At 37.9% G+C, this 21609-nt stretch overlaps 1 protein-coding gene across 1 annotated transcript in view; it reads right to left on the bottom strand.

The window, feature by feature from the left end:
* Window positions 1-10621: 10621 nt before the first annotated feature.
* The window catches only part of PROS1 (protein S), a 60947-nt gene continuing 49959 nt past the window's right edge, over window positions 10622-21609 (bottom strand). The window contains exons 12-15 of the mRNA XM_068545604.1: window positions 20402-20570; window positions 16346-16494; window positions 14125-14350; window positions 10622-11027 (exon numbers count right to left, since the gene is read on the bottom strand). Of these exons, the coding sequence (XP_068401705.1) occupies window positions 10867-11027; window positions 14125-14350; window positions 16346-16494; window positions 20402-20570 (705 nt within the window). The 3' untranslated portion in view covers window positions 10622-10866. The remainder of the gene's footprint in view (window positions 11028-14124; window positions 14351-16345; window positions 16495-20401; window positions 20571-21609) is intronic.

Below are 21609 nucleotides of genomic sequence, written 5' to 3'. Positions count from 1 at the left end.
GGGGAAATTTGGAGACAGACATGTAAGAAGGGAGAAGATGTGAAGATACAGGGAGGAGATGGTCATCTACAAGCCAGGGAAAGAAGCCTAGAACAGATTCTCTCCTCATAGCCCTTAGCAGGAACCAAACCTGCCAACACTGCCATCTGGCTTTTTACCATCCACACCGGGCTGCTGAAAGCACTAGGGGCAGGGTGTACAACACCCAGTCGGTGCAGTTCCTGGATAGTTTCTTCTATTCCTTATGTTCCCAGTTGGCATTTTCCTTCAGCACTGGTTTGATTGCTCTAACCCACAAATAGAGGTTTGCAGGGTTAGACCTTGTAGGATACCAATGTCCAATACTTTCTCTGGTTTTGGGCATTCTCATGGGGGAGAATGCCCAATTTTCTTTAGTAAAGGGATCTTCCTGACTAACCATTTGCCCTTGGTAACCATCAATGGCACAGAGGGGTCTAGAAAACTTCTGAGGGAGACTGTGTATTAGAGTACATTCAGCTCCAGTGGCCCTCACCTGGAGGCAGTGCTGGCGGGCATCCTATACTCAGGCTATGGGAGGCACCCACCTCTAATAGGACTGTATCCCTGAGGCTGGAGCAGGCAGAGCATCAGGGATGGTAGAGGCAGGTGGGGCAGGTCTGAACTTTCCACAGGCTGACCAACACAGTGTTGGGTTACCAATCTATCTGTTTAGCTGTGGTCCTGACAGCAATGAAGTCAAACCACATTTGCTTCTGGGTTACTTTTACCAGACCCTTTACAGCCGATTAGGATAGCCTTTTGGCTTTCCGAGCTCCCTCTGTCTCTGGTCTTTCCCCTAGCCCGTACCCATTCTTGGAATTTGTATTTCCCCAGATTCCACTCCTTAGGGTCCTAATCAGGCTTTGTCACAAGGGCTGGGACCTTAATCCATGGCAGTTTGCACCCTCCTAGCTTTGCAAAACACACATTAAGGTTTCCAACTTCTTATCCTGCTCTCTCACCTTGTCTTCCAGCCCCTAAACTAGCAGAGCAGCGGACACCTGCACATCCTTCTTTAACCTTAGCTCTTCTTCCAACTTTCTAACCTGAGCTTCAGCCTCTAGTTGGGCATCGGGATTCAGCGACCTACCCACAGCAGAGGACAGCTCACTGGACAGCCATGTATTTCTTTTCTCTGCTGCAGTGCACTCTACACAGTTCCTCAAACAAGTGCACTAGACCAGCTGGTGTCTTCAAGGGCACCCGTGTACTCACATAGCAGTCCACAAGCATCTAACATACAGAACACCCCCACTACCCCACATGGAGGTCAATGGCCAATCCAGAATTCCCCCCAACAATGCCTCTCTCCCAGCACTCATTTCTTGGGTCTCCTGCCTAGCTTGCCAATTGCTAGTCAGAAACCTCAATAAGGAGGTTTCTAACTAGCAATAACTGGAGGGAGTTGTCAGGTGAAATCTGAAACTGGCCTCGTACGTGGAGGGCAGGGCGACACCAAAGAAATTGGCAAGCCACTCCAGATTGGTAGGTGGGAGGTCTAATAAGCAGAGGTGGGAGGTTTAACAAGCCAGGGAACTTACTTATTTATAGTTTACTTACTTATAGTTTCAGGCAGCTGCAAGACAAGTGATTTCTGCACCCACCTGCCAAAATCTTAAGAGTGTCTGAAGAGGCCTCAACTGGGTTCAGTCATGTATACCAGCCAGATGGTCTCAACAATACATTGATCTCTCAAGGCTGCATTCTTGAAAATGGCTCCCACTGTGGAAACAGTGGAGAGTGTATATTCTAAGCACAGGGGAGGGAATGAGGAGCCTCCAATTGCCCAGGTCCAGCTCTCGGATCAAATGGGGGTCACGTCCTCTTGATTACCTCCTCCAACACTATGTCACCATATATTGTATTTACAATAAAAACATCTGTAGGAAGTACAGAGGTTTGTTTATTTTTCCTCAATTTTAGAGCATTCATGTTTAATGGAGATTATCTAAAGTAATTTTGTTTCCGATTGCAGCTTCGTCAATGGCAGATTTGAGATATTCGTTCATATCTACATGCCAAAATCCTTAAAACCTGATTGTTGAGCTCCCAGTAAGTTTTTAAAAGTCACAATTTTGACAGCAACATAGTCCAGTTCATCTAGAAATCCATGTACACATACCTATGCGATATTACAGACAGCACTTGTTTATATTCCAAACTTCTGATACAACCACATAAAACAATAAAATCAGAAAGTGTGATAATTTGCAAAAGAACTATGTAAGTTTTACCAAGACTCTCTAAACTTGTATAAAGATAAATTCAAGAGAAATTTTGATATTTCAATCCAAAAAGGGTTGTTTTTAGAACATTTTTAAGAGCCATAACAAGCACAGCATGAAACTCGTAGAAGAGTTTGCCTCAGCAGATCCACTGCCAAAGCAGTATTTTCTTAACAATGGAAGATGATTTAGAAAAAAGAGTTATCTGCCAGATTATGTTTTATGCCAAAAATTTGGTTTTAGAACCATACACATTTTCAGACTTTTACTTTCTGTATGAAAAGTATACTTAAAGTGAGTTTTTTTATACAACCATTATTTTTCATAAGGTATAAAAGGTATATTACATACTAGAATAAGTTACTTTTCCTATGGTAGAAGGGGGAATTTTTGGTATGTTTTTAATAAAATCTTTTTATCAAAAACATGGCAAAATAAGACACTTTAAAAATGGGTTGTAGAAATATAGCTTTTACTGAATGACTTAAATAAGAACACTCCTGAAAAACAGCAGGAAATTTTATTTCATAGTGGGCATCTACAAGGGGTTGCCAGGACCTCTTCTTTGAGGTTGCCTGGACTCTCATCCTCATCCCACCCACCTTGCTTCATGGGAGATGCAGATTTCTGTGATGCATCTTAGAATCACCCATAGGGTCTTAAAACTCTCTATTGCCCAGACTGCACACAAAACCAGTTAAAAGAGAATCCTGGGCTGGAGCATGGAGGCTGAAGGCTGGAGTCTAGAGGCTGGGGGTAGGGGTGGAGGAGAGGAAGTGAGTGGTCAGTGTGTTTAAAGGCCCACAGGTGATTTCACTATGCAGCCAAATTTGAGAACCACTAGTTTAATGTAAGCCCACTTTGCCTTCACACCATTGTTGATTGGTTTGGTATTGAGCACATAACCCAGGCTGAGCCAATCAGATCTTTCCCTTGGAATTCTGAAACTGAAAGGTAATAATGATTATTACTCTGCCATGTCTGAGCTGTATGTGACTGGAACATGTAAATTCAGAAGCAGTTGGGAGCCATGTTCCATAATGTAACTAAAGAATTGAAGACACCAGTAGGTAATGTTAGAGCAAAATGTAGTTGCTCAGAGAGAAACAGTGATGAGAAACAACACTGAGGAAATTTCCTTAGTTCACTACAGCAATCCAAGCTCCAGGAATAGTCTTTATATTCCTTGAATTCCATAAGTTAACCAAATGCCTTTCAAAAAATTCTCTTTTTGCTTAAGCTAGTTCCAATTGAGTCTGTTATTTGCAACCAATGGGGTCCTAACTTGTTTATGTCAGTAACAGTGGAGCATTTAGTGTTAAGTATGGAGAGTCTGATTTTTGTTTAATATAAAGAGCTTTCTAACAGTCAGAGCTGACTGTGGCAGACATGGAAGTGTGCTTTTTAGACCACGTTCAAGAGAACCTGCTACAGGGAACAGAGTTGACTGACAGCCCCATTCCTGGCAGAATGTTAGAAGATCATCATCCCTATCTACTTCTATAGAGGATTACTGATGACAGATTTCAGGGACACTTTGGGGTGTACACTCTCTAGCAGCTACTTGGCCATGAGCTCCATCTCCAGGGCACGTAACATCTCCACACCAAGTTACGGTTGCCATCCTCACCTTGGATAAACTAGCTGAGCAGCCTCTTCTTCTTCCTGCCTCATTCTGTATTTTTCTATCTCTTATTCTTTCTGACTTTGTCTCTATGTCTCTCTTTTCTATAACTTTCCTTTCTCATTTCTTTAACTGTTTTCCCTTTTAATTTTTATCATTTTCCTCATTTCCTGCTTTGTTTTCTTAGACATACTCATCTTTTTATTTATCTCTATGTCTGCCTCTCTTTCTTGTTTTTTCTTCTGGCACTCTTTCCCTCTTTCTTTCCCTTTGTAATTTGTTCTTTCTTTCTGTCTCTCCTTTCTGTATGCTTGGCTCATCTTCCTTGGCTCAACCTAATTTTTTTCTCTTTCTGTATTTACCTGGTCTTTTCTTCTCTGTTTCTCTTTCTCACTCCCTTTTGTTCTTCCCTCACCTTTTCTTCTTTCACCTTTTTCTTTTATATTTCTATTGCTACTTCATTATCTCTGTCTCTCTTTAATCTCTGTAGATCTCAACTTGTCACTGCCTACTTTTATTTAAGTGTCTACAGAAAAGCAGGTATTTCTTTCTGTGTTTTTTTTCCTCTATCTCTACCTTACCTTCTTCACCCAGTATCTTTTTGTATTCTTTGCTTCCTCTTTTTCCCCTCCTTTATTCTTTATTTTGTATCTTATCAAATGTTTCACTGACTCTGTTTTCGTACCCTTATCTTCTCTCATTTTCTCTTTTCTTCATTGTCTTTTTCTCTCCTACTGGCTTTGTTCACATACACATACATATCCTTATTCCTCTCTATCCTTTTCTCCTGTCCCTATTTCAAACTCATTTTTTTGCTTTATGTCTGTGTGCACGTGCTTGCACGCATGTGTGTGTGTCTGTGTACACATTCACATGCACACAGGAGACAAAAGAATGGGGAGAAGGGTGCATGAGGTTAGAGAGGTACCCAGAGCCTGGATCTGTGGCTTGTTACTCTGGTTACCCAGGGGAATCATCTGATTTAGTTGTCTGGGATGGGGCCAGCGAATCTAATAAGCATTTGGGTTGAGATCCACTGGTTTAAGATGAAAGCCCTTGAACGCTAGGATTAAATATATGTACTTCAAGCAATGACTGATAGGGAAACAAAAGAGGTTTTGAGGATTATAGTGAAATAAGATCTCTGTGTGACAGATCATCTGAAAACATTGTGGAGAACAGGACTTGGAAGCAGAGAAACTAATGGAAATTCATATCTATCTTATTGGGCCTAATTCAAAATAGCACCTTACTAGGTTTCCATTTGAAATCCATTTCTTCCTCCCCATAACCCCCTGCAAATGCTTATGTCTGTTGCAGCTCTTGCCAAACTTGCGTCCATATCTGAATTACTTCTCCATTTGTCTGCTATCCCCTAGACTGTGAATATATTGACAACAGGAGTAGGGCACTTTCACCATTGTTTTCCTAGGACAGTATCTAGCCCAGAGTTCTAATTACAGTAGTTCTTTGGTATCCAGGGAAGACTGGCTCCAGAAGCTCCCCAAGGATACCAAAATCCAAGGATGCTCAAGTCTCTTATATAAAATGGTTGCATATTTGCATATAACCTATGCATACCTTCCTGTATACTTTAAATAACCTCTAGAGTATTTGTAGTACCTAATACAATGTAAATACTATGTAAATAGTTGCCAAGGTGTGGCAAATTCAAGTTTTGCTTTTTGGAGCTTTCTGGAATTATTTTTTCCTGAATATTTTCCATCCGTGGCTGATTGAATCTGCCTATGCAGAACCTACAGATACAGAGGGCCCACTGCATGTAAGTTTTCAGAATCATTATCATCATTTGCTTAATTGAGTTAAATAATACACATTTGTCTCAAAACCATTAAGTTGATAATATTGTCAGCTAATACTCAATGAGATGGCAGGTTATATGTAGAGCTGGAGACAGAATTTGTTCACATCAACAATATAACATTTACTAAATGATGGGATAACTAGTAAGAATATAGGTGCACTATAAAGTTTTGAATTTGGCCGTGGACTCTTGAGCCAGACATCCTGGGTTTGAATCTTACCCTGACAACTTGCTACATATACAAAGAAGTCTAAGACTGTGCTATTTTCTATACCTAGCTCTTAGTTTCTGTGGCTACCTTGTACATGCCAAGTTGGCTCATGAAGATACTCATCTCTGAAGGCTCCAGCCTCAGTCCCCGTGTACAATATGCTTTGTTTAATTACATTTTTATATTTATTACATTTACATTTATTATTTATATAAATAATTTATTATTATTTTATATTTATTATTTGTGAACTCCAGATAATAATGTTAGATCCTTCTTATGTCAGCTAGATATTGTCCCAATCTTCCTTCTCTTCAAACCAATTTAGAAAAACATCAGAGTTAAGCAAGTGGCTTTTCCATCTGGAGACTAGTTACAGAACGAGATTTCAGATTCCATCATTTGAAACTTGAACAAGAAAGAGAATGTCTCACTGCAAATTTTATCATATTATTTATCTCATAGAATTAGGGTTATTTTTGGAGAGGGCTTCTTGTGGGAAGTAGGTTAGCAAAAAATGAGTCTGTAAGTCCACTGGATGCTATTTTTATCCACAAGGCAATTACTAAACCATGGCAGGTCCAGACCACTGCAGAAGTGGTTGACTGTGGCTCAGGAAACACCTCACAGCCTCAGTGCTCTGCTACTTGTTTCAAACCTCTCTAAGCTCAGTTCCCCTCTATTTCTGACCCTCTTAGCTTCACATATCTTGGCTCAATCTGCTTTGGTAATCTGGCCTTGCATTGTTTATATTAATATGTACCAGAAAGCCTCATAGGGTGCCTCCCATGTAACTGCCCCTCACCTTCACACTCTGTAAACATGAACACAAGATAGCCATGGGCTGGGACTGGACCCAAGCACATCACTGGATGAACCTCTGACCAATGCCTCTTCTACAGGAGAAGATCCAATTTTCAAATATAAGTTCTCTGTTAAAGCCTGAAGCCTGGTATAGCAAGTAACTCATGTGCAAGATTACTGTCAATTCAGTCTCATTTGTAAAAAAACAAACTACTCCTATATAGGAGCAATGATTAAGTTTTATTGCTTCAATTTCTGAGGATGACCTAAAAAGGACCAGCTTTGTAACTCCAAGGAACAGGAGTTTGAGGTCTACCATGGGCCTAATTGAGTATTATCACTTCCTATTCAGTTGAACTTAGCTCATCAGACATTTTACTACCTTTGACTCCACACACACAGAGTAGGTGCTCGATGAATATTTGTTGCTGGACGAATTAGAAATTTATCACACTTGTCCCTAGAGGTTCCAGAGTCCCTGTCTTCTTCCAAGCTCATGTTATTAATAGCAATATCAAGACATCTGAAGTGAAATTACTTTAACTATCACAGTCTTCTTCTATACTGACCATAGAGATTAAAGGCCTAAGGGATTTCCAAAAGAAATAAAGGCAATTATTAAACATACAAAAAAAGTCTTCTCTCCAGCAATAATACCAGTTCCAGAATGAAAAGAAAATTGGAATACTCTGTAAGACTCACATATGGTGACTGAGACTGCAAGTACGATTTCCAACAGGAGGATGAGGTGAATAACTCTGTTCTCACAAATGAACCATTATTTTCGCTAATATGTAACCCATCTCTGCAAATGGTAAGGTCTAGGGGAAGTCTGCAATGACCCTGTCACTTAGATTTTTTTCATGACTCAAAGCTCAAATAGCACCAAATATCCTGTTTGGCCTTCATGAAACCACTGTTCTCTACTACTCTTTAAAAGTAGGAATCTGTATATCTTGGCAAAGATCAAGATCAAAGATCTAGACCCCTTCTCTTTCTAAGTCATATGTAAGTGCATCTCAAAGATAGATATAGTTTATAAATGTGTCTCTGGAGCCTCTATAAAGATCACTGCATGTTGGAAAGTTTCTGTTTTTCATGGGAAATGTGAAATTGATCTCCATAGCTATCCTTGTATCTGGGCATAATTAAATGAGAATCAGAGAACTCCTCCCCATAGAAAATTCATTTTTCCCTTTCTTCCTTTTTTAAAATTTTCATTTACTTTCAGTTTTACTACTTCCTTGCTTTTTTACACCACTGTAATTATCAATAGTTGCTTGCTGAAATTCATCAACCACAGTCCATGATGGTAATCAGGAGAGAAGCTACATCCAATAAGGTTATCTAGCACAATTTCTGGCACGTGTCAAACACTCAATACATGTTACTTTTGCTTTTCTTCCCTTTCTGAGCATCAGTCTACAACTCAACCATAACTATTAATCAAATATTTGAACTTTATCTGTCTTTCCTAAAAAACTACTGTGCTGCATGAAGAGTTGCATGTATATTTTTGTAATTTTATGTTCTGTTCAAAGACGTGATAGAAAAGATATTATTCATATAAATTTTTAAAATATCAGCAATTAATTATGTTTTACATGATGTAAAATACCTATAGTGGAAAAAGGTTTATTTTCTAAAACTGTCAGTGAAACATCTGCTACATACCTAATGTGAATGGTAGGTTTGAGAGGGATAAAACTGCCACCTGAAATGCATTACCAGCAAGTACCTAGCAATCTTACCTCCTTACTTTAAAGACATGATATTAAGAGGGTGTGGAGGAAAGGGAACACTCTTGCACTGTTGGTGGGAATGTAAATTGATACAGCCACTATGGAGAACAGTATGGAGGTTCCTTAAAAAACTACAAATAGAACTACCATACGACCCAGCAATCCCACTACTGGGCATATACCCTGAGAAAACCATAGGTCAAAAAGAGTCATGTACCAAAATGTTCATTGCAGCTCTATTTACAATAGCCAGGACATGGAAGCAACCTAAATGTCCATCGACAGATGAATGGATAAAGAAGATGTGGCACATATATACAATGGAATATTACTCAGCCATAAAAAGAAATGAAATGGAGGTATTTGTAATGAGGTGGATGGAGTTAGAGTCTGTCATACAGAGTGAAGTAAGTCAGAAAGAGAAAAACAAATACAGTATGCTAACACATATATACGGAATCTAAGGAAAAAAAAAAAAAAAAAAAGGCCATGAAGAACCTAGTGGCAAGACGGGAATAAAGACACAGACCTACCAGAGAATGGACTTGAGGATATGGGGAGGGGGTGGGGTGAGATGTGACAGGGTATGAGAGTGTCATGGACATATATACACTACCAAATGTAAAATAGATAGCTAGTGGGAAGCAGCCGCATAGCACAGGGAGATCAGCTTGGTGCTTTGTGACCACCTAGAGGGGTGGGATGGGGAGGGTGGGAGGGAGGGAGATGCAAGAGGGAAGAGAAATGGGAACATATTGTATATGTATAACTGATTCACTTTGTTATAAAGCAGAAGCTAACACACCATTGTAAGGCAATTATACTTCAATAAAGATGTTTTTTTAAAAAAAAAACAACTCACTTATTAAAAAAAAAAAAAAAGACATGATATTACAAAGACACAATATTAACTGTGTCCCTCTGTGGTTATCCTCTCATTAAAATCTGTTCTAGTTTTCATAGTTCCTTTTGTTCTTCAACAGTCACATTCTAGGAACTAACTCTGGCAACTGAAGTTTGATTCAGGGAAAACTATGAACGTCCACATTACTCATTCTCTCATTCATTCTTTTCATCCTTAGGTTCTGCCTTTTCTAATCTATAGCTTGTGTGACCCACACAACCAAATTTAAGGAAAGTACCCATCCCAGGTTTCTACACGCATTCGAACACAATCTGGAATCTCATCCTCATAAAATCCAATTACTAAACAGCAAGATTCATGTGTTGCTCTCATGAAAATTTGTCCCACTTATTTTCTAATTCAGTAAAGCTACTGGTTCAAATGTGAAACCAGGTGAAAGAAAGATGAAGTCATAGCTGGTTCCCCTGAGGGATTGTTTCAGAATAAAGCTTTAAGGGCTTCCACTTGATTCATACTTAATAGGCCAATGTCTCTTCTGCCTTCATTAGGAAAAAACGAAAACAAAAAAGTATCTGCTCTGATCAACAGTGTCACCAGCAAAGCCCATTAACAATTTCTGGGAAATAAAAATAGAATCTGGGTAATAAAATAAAGTCTAACCTTTTTCTTTTCCTTTGTGCTTAAGTCTAGTTTCACTTGTTCACAGGGGGCCGCATGCTGAGGCCTCACACCTGGCTCTTCAGACCAGAGTTTCTCCTAAGAAACAACCGTGCCAACACCTTAGTTTACGCGCCGTGTGCAGAAGCGCCAGGCAGGACCCTCAGTTCAAGATGGCGGCGGCGGGCCGTGCGCTGAGATTCTGCGCCTGGCACAGCGATCTGCAGCGTGAGCGCACAGCTGTGCGGGCCCTGGGAGAACTCCACCCCCTCCTGCTGAGGTCCTTGTAAAGCAGCCCCGCCCACGGCCTGTCGGGAGAGCGTGTGCTGCATGTGCTCTAGAGCGTGAGCTCCCGCCTCTCCATTCTCTGATGAGAGACTAAAGCTTTCCTTTGCTTCTGAACCCAACTCAGCCTCCTTCTATTGGTTCAAGCTACACCAGGCAGAAGGTCCTTTATTGAGGAGCGACTTGGGAGGGAGTGGTAACAGTGGTATTTAGTCACGTGTACTTTTGTTTGGATTCCAGCAAAGGTTTAACTTCCTTGCCTTCCCACACACACACAAAAAAGATATTTAAACACTAGTTCATGATGATAAAATTAAATTTTACAAACATAAAAATGAAGAAATGTCATTTGTAGCAAAAAATTCAAATTAAAAATTTTTATAGGTTTCATTATTTAATTTCTAGACAGAACAGAAAAAAATTTTTAATGCGATTTGTATCACAAGAGAATCTTGTTTTCTTGAAAAAGGACCTTTCTAAAATTCCAGGTTAAAGTACCACGAAATAATCAAGGTCTGCACATCACAGGTAAAACCCTTCGGCTATTATTGAAACATAAGTATAATTACACACTGGAAAAAGATATTATCAGCAGAGAAAAGACGCCTTAAGTATTCTTTGTCTTTTTCCAAACTGATGGACACGAGTGAGCTCTAATATCATTATGTTTAGAAATGGCTTCATCCAGATCCAACTGTACACCATTAATGTTCACTTCCATACAGCCGTTATAAAAGGCATTCACTGGTGTGGCACTGAATGGAACATCTGAAAAAACAGAATATTAAAATATTAGCCCAGGATTAGCATCTTACTTGCTTATAGTTAGAGGAATTATTCAGACTGCCCATTTCCAACCAAAATCTAATCCTAAAGGAAAAGTTAATAATGTAATTCTGTTCAATAAATTCATATTAAGTGACTCCTGTGTATATAAGGTATTGTGCTTGGCACTGAATTCAGCATAGCATGAGTTCCTCTGATTTCGTAAACAGTTCCAGCCAAAACTTAGGTAAAGAAACATACTTTAAAAAGAGTAGAAAATAGTGTATTCTTCCTTGTGATGTTCTACTTTATTATTTCCTCTTTAAATCTGAGCAATATTTTAAGCATTATTAAGTCATTTTTCAACTCAAAATTATAGTTACTTGGAAATCTTTATTAAATGCCACAATAAATATATCTCTTTTATTTTTGCTGGAATTCTATATTTTCCAAAGCAATAGTGTCTTGCTGAGCATACAATAGCAGGTTGTGATAGGGAATTCACTTTTATGTTATGTTTGGTGTTCTGAAAAATAAGTTTTAATAATACTTCAGTCAATAGGGCCTCTAGGCCTTTCTACACTTTCACTCTCCTTATCAAACTTAATACTTAGGCGACACCCTTGGATTCCTAAGAACTATGGTTCATCTTCAAAACATCCATCTCTCTACTTGCTTCCTCTTTTTTTGGCATCTCATCTCCATACATTTTAATCCCAATGGATATTCTTCAGCCCTTATTCTTCCTCCTCAGTGCCTTATGCAAAAAAATATATATACTTCAAATGTCCCACTTCTAACTTGCCAATGTATTGAATAAGTCCACACTTTTCTATGGGCTCACAGCATTTTTTAAGAAAACCTTTCAAGTCTGGCTGACTATCATAGGTTATACCACTATTATAAATATCCTCAGAATCATCTATTTCCCCTGATTTTTAATTCATAACATGCAATTTAACATGCCTATTTTGCATATCAATTAATAATTTACCCATCCCATAGTTCACACTCTCAAGGTCTCAATTTCCAGTTCTCCTCAATTTTTCCTCACTCTTTTTCTAAACACATCTTGCCTAAAGTCAGTTCTCAGTGCTGTTGCCAAAGTCCTGGAACCACTGAAATTCTGATATTTTCACTTCTTTTGAACTCTTTCATTGTTTGTTTGATTTCCTAAAATTGCATTCAACAAATTTGTGAATAAGGTAGTAGGTGGATTTCAATGCAGAATTCATTCATTTGAACTGAAATTGTACTTCCTAATAATTAATCACGTTAATGTAACTATGTATCTATATCTATCCATGGATCTATCTATCTATAGATTTATTTATAACTTTTGCAGCCTATTTACTTTTTTCTTTTTGTATATCTTGGCCACGCCGCATGGCTGGCAGGATTTCAGTTCTCCGACCAGGGACTGAACCCGGGCCATGGCAACGAAAGCACCGAATCCTAACCACTGGACCGCCAAGGAATTTTCCTACAGCCTATTTACTTATATCCCCCCAAAACCCAGATAAAATTTCCATATATGGGAAATGAACACACTGAGCAGTTAAAGTAACTTAATGAAGGTTACTTGAAGTCTAGACATCAAACTCAGAATTCTCCCCATGAGAATAACATGCAAATGGTATTTGAAAACGCTTCTAAAAAACTTTCTGCCTCAATTTTGTTGTCATTTAAAGAAAAATGTTGATGGCAATTTTATGTTTTCCAATATTAACTATTCTTCCTCCAGTTTTCCCCATCTTGGTAAATGGAATCTTCACCCATGCAACTGCTCATGCCAAATACCTAAGAGCTTCTTTCAATCATTAATTTCTATTAACTTTGTTTCTCACATGCATCTCCAATCTATTCACTGTATATTATCTCCACTGCCATCACCCTAGTCCAGCAGCTTCCCCAGCTTCCTCACCTGCAAAATGGAGATAACAATAGTACCTACCTCACAGGACTACTTTAAATATCAAATGGGTTGATACAATTGAAGCACTCTGAACGATGCCCAGACTGTTTATTACACACTAAATATGCACGATGGCAGTATCGTTGTCACTACTGTTATTATTACTGCTTCTCCATCTGAACTACTTCAGTAGCCCCCAACTCATCTCATCCACTTTTGTCTCCCACCTGTTCATCTCCATCCATTATGCAGGGGAATTTTTTTAAACTTCATTATTGACATACCACTTCCCTGTCTAAAACTTTTTAATGATTCTCAAGGCTCTAATAATAAGATGCACGACCCTGAACCAGGTCTACAAACCTCCCACCCACCCACCCATTTCACAGCCTCCTCTTGCAGTACCATCCCCCTTGCCCAATGTGCTCTCACCATACTGATCTTCTATATATTCCTCAAGCATGTCAACCCCTTTCCATTTTGCCATGGACACTTTTACCTGCATACTAGCTCCAGTCTCCACTCTCATCACCTGGTTAACTTCATTTAATCCTTCAAATATCAGATTTGTATCTTATTGCCTTCTTCAGAGAGCTTGTTCCTGGCCCCCGTAACCAGATCAAGCCTCATTTTCAGGCTCTAATAGCAACCCCTACTTTTTTTTCATAGAAGTTATGAAAATTTGTTTTTATATTTTCCTAATCATTTGTTTAATATCTACCTCTGCCGCTAGATTGTAAAGGCCTTAAGAGGAGAGATCATATCCATTTGTTTATTGCTGTGTCCCTACTGCCTGAGGCATAGGTTCTTAATAATATTGGATGACTGATGGTTGAATTGAAGAATAAATATTAAACTCAGAAGATAACTGTGAGGATAAAATGAAATAAGAAATCATTTCTGGCTAGGATAGTCAAATGCAGCAAAGCTTGGTTAGTTTCAGTTTACCATTAAAAAAATTAAATAAAAATGTACCAATAAAATGTTCATACAAGCCCCGAGAAAAAGAATAATGGATACTGGAATTTTCTCTTCCCTTCTGATGCCCCTTTACTCCAACTACATATGCTGTATATATATATATATATATATATAGATGCTGTTTTACTACAATTACATATTTAAAATACTATCAATTTCATTAAAAATATACTTTTTAAAACTGAAGAAAAAGTAAGAAGATACCTGGAAGGCCACCCAAGTAAGTGGCCACTGTTTCTTTCATTGCTTTGTCCAAGATGGCAAATTGTCTTTGAAAGTCTTCAGAGTGGAAGCTGTCTTTTCTATGTTGAGTCAACAGCTCCAAATTGTTTCTGTTGACTCTGATTTCCAGAAGGGATTGTTGATTAGAACACAGACTTAGGGCCTCTATCCGAGCTATTACCATATTTTCAACAGATACCAGGATATCCTGAAGAACAGAGCAAAGAATATAAACAAGTACTAACGTTAATGCTGCTTAAGAGAGACTTTAGTTTGTGAAATTCAAAAACAGAATTTCAATGAGGTGGGGAAAAGTATGATAGAGCTTTCAAATTTATTTAAATGAAAAAACTATTATCGTAATCATAATTTTAGAATACACATTAGTTTTGCAAACTCCAGGTTTAGCTAAGATGTACATGTATTGCAGGTTCTGAAAATTCAATAAACTAACAGCATTGCCTCACCAACAATGGGAACCAAACTAGTGTCTTAAGCAATACATTTCTGGTTATGAGCCTTCCTAATTTCAAAACCTACATAGGGAAAAGGAAGGAGTTGAATCGTTCTTCGTTGGGGAAAAGACTTGGAAAATTTGAAGTGCTTTAGTAAGCACATGCCAGCAAGACTGAAAGGTTTATTTGTGCCACACAAGAAATCCTGTAGACTTGGGACAAATTTTATGAAGTCTCTGAGAAAGAAAAACCAGGATTGCCAGCAGTAAGTTACAGAGTATTTACCAGAAGGTTCTCTATGTATATATATTTTCTGAACTTTTCAAACTGCTGATACACTAAATTACTCAACTTGTTGAGAGTCATCTATGCATCCAGCTTCCCGGCGTGTAGAGGAAATATAAAAAGAGAGAAAAAATAAAATCAAAACGAGGGAGACGGTTGTTATGCTGCTTCCCAGATGGTAGAAAGATAGTCTGAAGTGTTTACTTAGGAATCCAAGATACCAATGCTAAATGAAGCCTATACTTCCCAAATACAGCTTAGCTGAGGAAATCTGTTACTGTGTTATACACATCCATATCCTGAATTCAGGAAAAGTCAGCTGAGAAAATGTTCCAGAATGATCAATATTATGTGGAATAATGTTATGAAACGTTGTTCACAGATCATAAGAAGGCAATCTGACACGCCAAAAAAAAAAGGGGGTGGTGGCCATGAAGACAAACACAGAAAAGATAAAATAAATATCAAAGACATGGTACTTGTTAACCTCCTCTACCGTGTGAATGTAGTGTTGAAGGCAGGATTTCCATTTTGCTTAAAGAACAAAACAAACAAGCAAAAAAAAAAAGCTGAAACCCAAATGTAGCAAGCTCCTGTGGTCACTGGAGACAAAAGCTCGGCAGGATCTTTTTAGGTTGCTTACAGTTAACAATCAGAAACTCCCCCCATCCATCCTTTAAGTGGCAAATAGCATCCCTTTTTATCACTACAGGCATTATTCAATTATATGTCTCTTTCTAAAAGCCACAGAGAGCATCCAAGCCAACCGCGGCACAAACGAAAGCTGCTTGCTGTAACTTGGAATCCACCCACTGTGGATGACACGAGGACAGAACTATTAGCCTCTAATAGAAGTTGAACAATACAGATCTGATAACTCTCATGTTTTCTTTTATCCAAGAGTTCTTCCTGTGCTTTCTCCTAATTTCAAGGCAGAGTTGCCAGCAGGAAGCCAAATAGACTGGTTTTAGTTTTCTGTAGTCTTTCCTAATTTACTTATGGGAGAAAAGATTAAGAGTGCCAGAAAACACAAAACATTATAATTAGGCACCGAATATTTCAGAGTGGATTGCAGTCAGACTCACTTCTATTCTGTTAATACATACAAATTCCCATGACACTTCAAAGATTCTGAATAAGGGCAGATCTCTGGGTACTCAGAGAGGCCTCCGAGCAACCTTGGTGTGAGTCTGCCTAACCTGAGCTATAGACGCAATAGGCTCTTCCATTCCCCCTTCCCACCACTTTACTTCTCGGCTCAAACCTTGGAAATAAGCCAGCAAAAAAGTAACAATAATGAATATTTATTGAATCTTTAATGATGTGCTAGAGATTGTGCCAAATAGCTTAAATAAGTTATTTAATTTTCAAAATAGCACTTTGAGGTAAATACTGCTATTCTATCCATTTTACAGATTAAAAAAAAAAATTACAAACCAAGGATCGTAAAGGTTGAAAGTTACCTGAAGCTCTTCAGTGGCGGAGTCCACCAAGGACAAGGCAAAGGGCACTGTGTTACTGGAAACCAAGGCCAACATAACACCGGTGCCCGACGATGGGCGAATATTCAAGGACACATTTACTTGCCAAGCCTCAGGATTGGATACATTCTCTGTTTAAACAATGAAACAGAAGCAGGATCAATGTCCTCCTAAGGTGCACCAGAAGGAATTAAGTATAATCTTATCAATACTCAAAGCCATCTTTGTGTGATACTAAAGATTTTAGTCCTCTTTTTCGATGATCTATATAACCAAGGCAAAACAAAGCAAAACAGTTTTTAATGCAGGCAAGAAACACAGAGGGAGCCTCATACTTTTGTTCTTCTTCCTACAACAGAATTCTGGATTGTGGTGTTCAGGATTATTACGAATTTTCCATTTGCTCTTTTTTTTTTTTTTAATCTATTTTTTAAATTTATTTTTGGCTGCTTTGGGTCTTAGTTGCTACGCACAGGCTTTCTCTAGTTGCGGCAAGCGGGGGCTACTCTTCGTTGCAGTGCAGGGGCTTCTCATTGCTGTGGCTTCTCTCATTGCGGAGTACAGGTTCTAGGCGTGCGGGCTTCAGTAGTTGTGGCACACGGGCTCAGTAGTTGTGGCTCGCGGGCTCTAGAGCGCAGGCTCAGTAGTTGCGGCACATGGGCTTAGTTGTTCCACTGCATGTGGGATCTTCCCAGACCAGGGCTCGGACCCGTGTCCCCTGAGTTGGCAGGCGGATTCTTAACCACTGTGCCACCAGGGAAGCCCTCCATTTGCTCTTTAATAGCTCTTCCTTCTGTCTTATATATTCTCCAATGGTCAAATCTCAGAGTGGCTGTATTTTAAAGTACACATTAGAAGAAAGTTCAACAAATTTATTGTACTATTTCTGAGGGAAATTTTGGGTATAGCTGCCACCCCCCGCCCCACTCCTCTTCCATATAGGGGTCAGATTAGGGCAGTGGGAAAGCAAAGTATGATTTCTGTACATAGGGGTGTGGGATGGTTTAATGGTAGAGAAATACTCTGAAGTCAACAGTTAACTTTGAAATTCTAATAGGAACTCTTGTGTGATTCTCTTATCATAATACTTAACATTCTTTCTCTTAATTACTAGGTCAATTGCCTACCCAACTAGAGTGCAAGCTCTACATGTCTCTACCATCACTGTCTTCCTCAGCAGTCACTTAACAAATATTTGTTCAATTAATATGATTTCAAAATAGTTTGATTTCTGAAAATATTAGTTTACAATCTGAATGCAGTCTTCGTCATTCAACATAAAGTAATGTATAATAGCCCAAATACTACTTGGAGGCTTTAAAAAGGTAAATGTGAATGGAGAAAATAATTTTCCTTTGACAAGATGTTCTTCCATTTAGCCACATCTAATACTATAACATTTTTCACTATAATCCTTTAATTCCCACGCAAGAGAAAAAAAATGCATATAATCATTTTGAAGTAAGTAAATTTACTCTAAGATATTAACAAACTCAAACTAAAATGAACATGCAAATGTACAGATATTATAATGTAACATTAAATATTAATTATAAAGTAGGTCACTTTCATATTATCTGTGAAATAACTAATTACTTATGAAAGTAATTTCTTTCAGGTGCAATAAAACTCTTATTTTCATTTTCTTTTCAGAGATTTTTTTTGTCCTTCAAACAAATTGTGGGCCTAGTTTTTGCCTATGTCCAGTCACCAACTCAATTTAAACTTTTTTTGTTTTAAAAAAAAAACCTTCATATACAGAACAGAGCTAAAGTTAAAGACATTGTATTAATTTATGTTAGGAAACAGAAAGCACTAGTGTAAGATGCTTTCTTAAAACTGTAGTAATACTTTTTAAGGCTGAAAATAAAAAATTTAAAATATGTTTTTTTCTTAAAGCAGAGATATCAAATCAACACTAAATTTATAATGCAAACTGTTAGTAGCTCAAATAATGAACTCCTAAAACACAAAAAGACAGAGATGCCAATAAAATAATTAAGATACACAAATACCTAATAAACATATGGTGAGATATTCAACTTCAGTAGAAACTGGGATAATAATTAGAACTACAAGATTTAATTTTTCAACTCTCAAATTAGAAACAAATCCCAAGCATAAACTTTCTTCTGTTGGTAAAAGTATAAATTGATAAATCATCTTTGGAAGAGAATCTGATTGAACAGTAGGAATTATACCTTTGCATAACCTTTGATGGAGAGAATCTGAGATTCTCTCCTACAGAATTAATCACATGAGGGTACAAGGATAAATGTCCAAGGATATCCCAGAAGTATTATTTGTAAAGGTAAAAACCTGGGGTTGGTTTGGCAAGAGTTCCTGTTCCTATTAGACTATAGAAAACTGCGGAGAGTACTGTTCCCATTCTTAAAACAACAAAAGACCAATTATCTATATAAGCACAACTTTTCTTGAACTATCACCACGAGCTGAGGTTGCAGAACAACTGACTAGAAACCTAAAGGAAGACAGGTGCTTCAAGGGAAAAACAGGAGGAGAGTACTCTCTTACCCAAGGCAGACAACAGACACTATACAATTTGGTAAAAAGAATGTAGGTAAAAATTTTAACAAAACGCTGAAGTTCAAGTTGGGGCTGGTGTGAGAATATAGAAGCCAGGGAAACTGCAAACACATGGGAAATTCAAAGGATCTTACTGGGTGCTCAAGAGAAAAACTGGGAGAAGAGAAAGAGATTAGAGAGAGTTTCCTTCCTAGTACAAGCCCAAGGGGAGAGGAACAGCAACCTGCAGGAAAGGCACAAAGTCTCACCCAGATCATTCTTTGTCTGCTCTAAGCAAGACTTAAAGCGTTAGGGGAAAGGCAGCAAACCTTGTTGCTATTAGGTCACATCAAAGTCCCATTGCACCTACAGATTAGGGAATGAAAATAGCAAAAAACAAAACACCAACAAAAGATCAGCTACCCTGGGGAAGGAGCAGGAATACACCTTGAGTCCTGACCATTAGATATCTCCCTTACTGGTGGGCAGGAGGGGGGACAGTGGAAAGTCCACACCCCTGAGACACAGGGGTCTTAACACCTGTCTAAGACTGAATCTGCACCAGAACATTAGAGAATGCTCCTCTGACCCCCAGACCCCTCTAAATTGCTAGCAAATGTCAAGTAACAACTAAGAGCACTTCTGGGAGTGAAACAAGACCAGGGAGAGACACTTTCTTGAGGCAAATGAAAGGAATATCTAAAGCTGAGGGTGGATCTGTTATTAAGAAAAATCCTCTGGCTACTATCCTAAGCACAAGGTATATTAAAGGAATTTGAAGTGTAGTCAGGGAAACAAGAGAACCGAAGCAGCTCAATTCTTGACTAGATTGATTCAAGTCCCCTCATTAAGTGTCTAGCAAAAGGAGAGCTGTGCTCATCTCCAAATGTAAATATTATTTATCTCAGTCTCTACTGTTTTATCTGACATCCACCTTTAAACAAAAATTATTAAATGCAGAAGGAAGCATGGAAAAATGACCCATAGTCAAGAGAAAAAGCAATCAATATGACCAGATTTAGATATGACACAGATATTGGAACTATCAGACAAGGAATTTAATTATGATTAATAAGTTGAAGGCTTGGGTGGAAAAGATGGACAACAGTCATGAACAGATGGGAAATTTTAACAAAGAGGTGGACATTTTAGGAAAGGATTAAATGGAAATGCTAGAAATAAAGATTAATACTTTTGATGCATTAATCAGTAGACTCAATACAACTGAGAAACTGGTGAACCTTAAAACAGGTCAATTTAATTTACCCAAAATTAATCAGATTATGTGCCAATAACCTTTAAGTAACAACATAAGCATATTCAACTACATTTTTTCTCCCAATATACTTGGAAAAATTCTATTAAAAATATATAACAGTATGAATAAGCCTAACACTATATCTGGCACATAGTAAGTACTCAACAATGTTTACTGAAGGAATTATTGCTGTTTGTTAATGAAAAAATTTAAACAGTAATGAGAAAAGAAAGATAAAATGGGAAATCACTTACTATAATCTATGCTAAATTGAGCAACTCCAGAGCCAGGATAGTAGGAACCCTTCTCCACAGTGACAAGACAATGCTTATTTTGTTTTTCTTGAATGATTTCCTTTACTCCTGAAGCTCCTTGATTCATCAAATTCCAGCCTCGAATACATCCATCTAGACGAGGGTTAATCTAACAATTTAAAATATAGATCAATGAAAGCATTTTAAACTTAAAAAAGACAGACTCATAAGTGAAGTGGCTTAATTGATTATGGATATAGGTTTTCATTTAGAGGCAAAATTCTTTCTTTGATGACATTTTAAAGTATTTAAAATATTTTGAATTTTATCTAAATGTTTTTCAAGGTGTCCTTCAGATGGACAGTCTTTTTCAGTAAAAGTGAGCTTATGCCATCAGAGACCTCCACTGGGATCCTAATGATTTTTAACACCTCAAACCCCACCTGCCTCTTCTGCATCATCCAGCACTAACTCTTCTGCTCTTGAGTTCTATATATGCTTCTAGCTGTGCCCCTGAGTTCTAAGCTGCTTTCTGTTTTTCTTTAACTGCATTTACAACTAGGTTTGTCTTGTCATCAGACACTAAGCCTCTTCAGTAACAAAAGTGTTTGCATTCTTCAGTCTCACCAAAGCAACCAGCCACATTCAAGACATGCAGCCATTTCATAAATAGTTGATTCTTTTTGAATAATTTATTTTACTTTTAAAATGTCTTGATTTATCAATTTCAAAGGACAGGTATATTCACTCTGACATGAGTTAACTAATTCAGGTTTTATATCATATCACAGAAATCTTTTAAAAGCTAAGGTAACTGAAAGATGGATACAAAATGGTCAATATTTAAGTTAAATCAGCAAGTGTAAAATTGGCAGACCCATGACTTCAAATGAAAAATTTTAAACTCTTCAAGGTCATTGATTAGTCTCCTTCATGAAACCTTTTCCATGGTAGTTAGTCAAATACCACATACAGAAAATCATCTGTTATATCTAACTTCAATTTATGACAGGCTGCAGTTATATTCCCACCAAAGATTTTTGTTTTTAAAACGTTCCACCTTATGTGCTATCCTTATCTCCCAAATTTTAGTCCTAAAACAGACCTAAGAAAGTTATTTGACAGGCTTCTACAAAATCATGTAATTTTGGACTCAAATACATGTATTTATATGTTTAATGGCTGAGTATGGACTATTATGATGTTAA

Source organism: Eschrichtius robustus, chromosome 6 (genome assembly GCF_028021215.1).
Source record: "Eschrichtius robustus isolate mEscRob2 chromosome 6, mEscRob2.pri, whole genome shotgun sequence".
Classification (NCBI taxonomy): domain Eukaryota; kingdom Metazoa; phylum Chordata; class Mammalia; order Artiodactyla; family Eschrichtiidae; genus Eschrichtius; species Eschrichtius robustus.
Note: the sequence above shows the minus strand (reverse complement) of the source record. Positions and strands in the feature narration are given on the sequence as shown.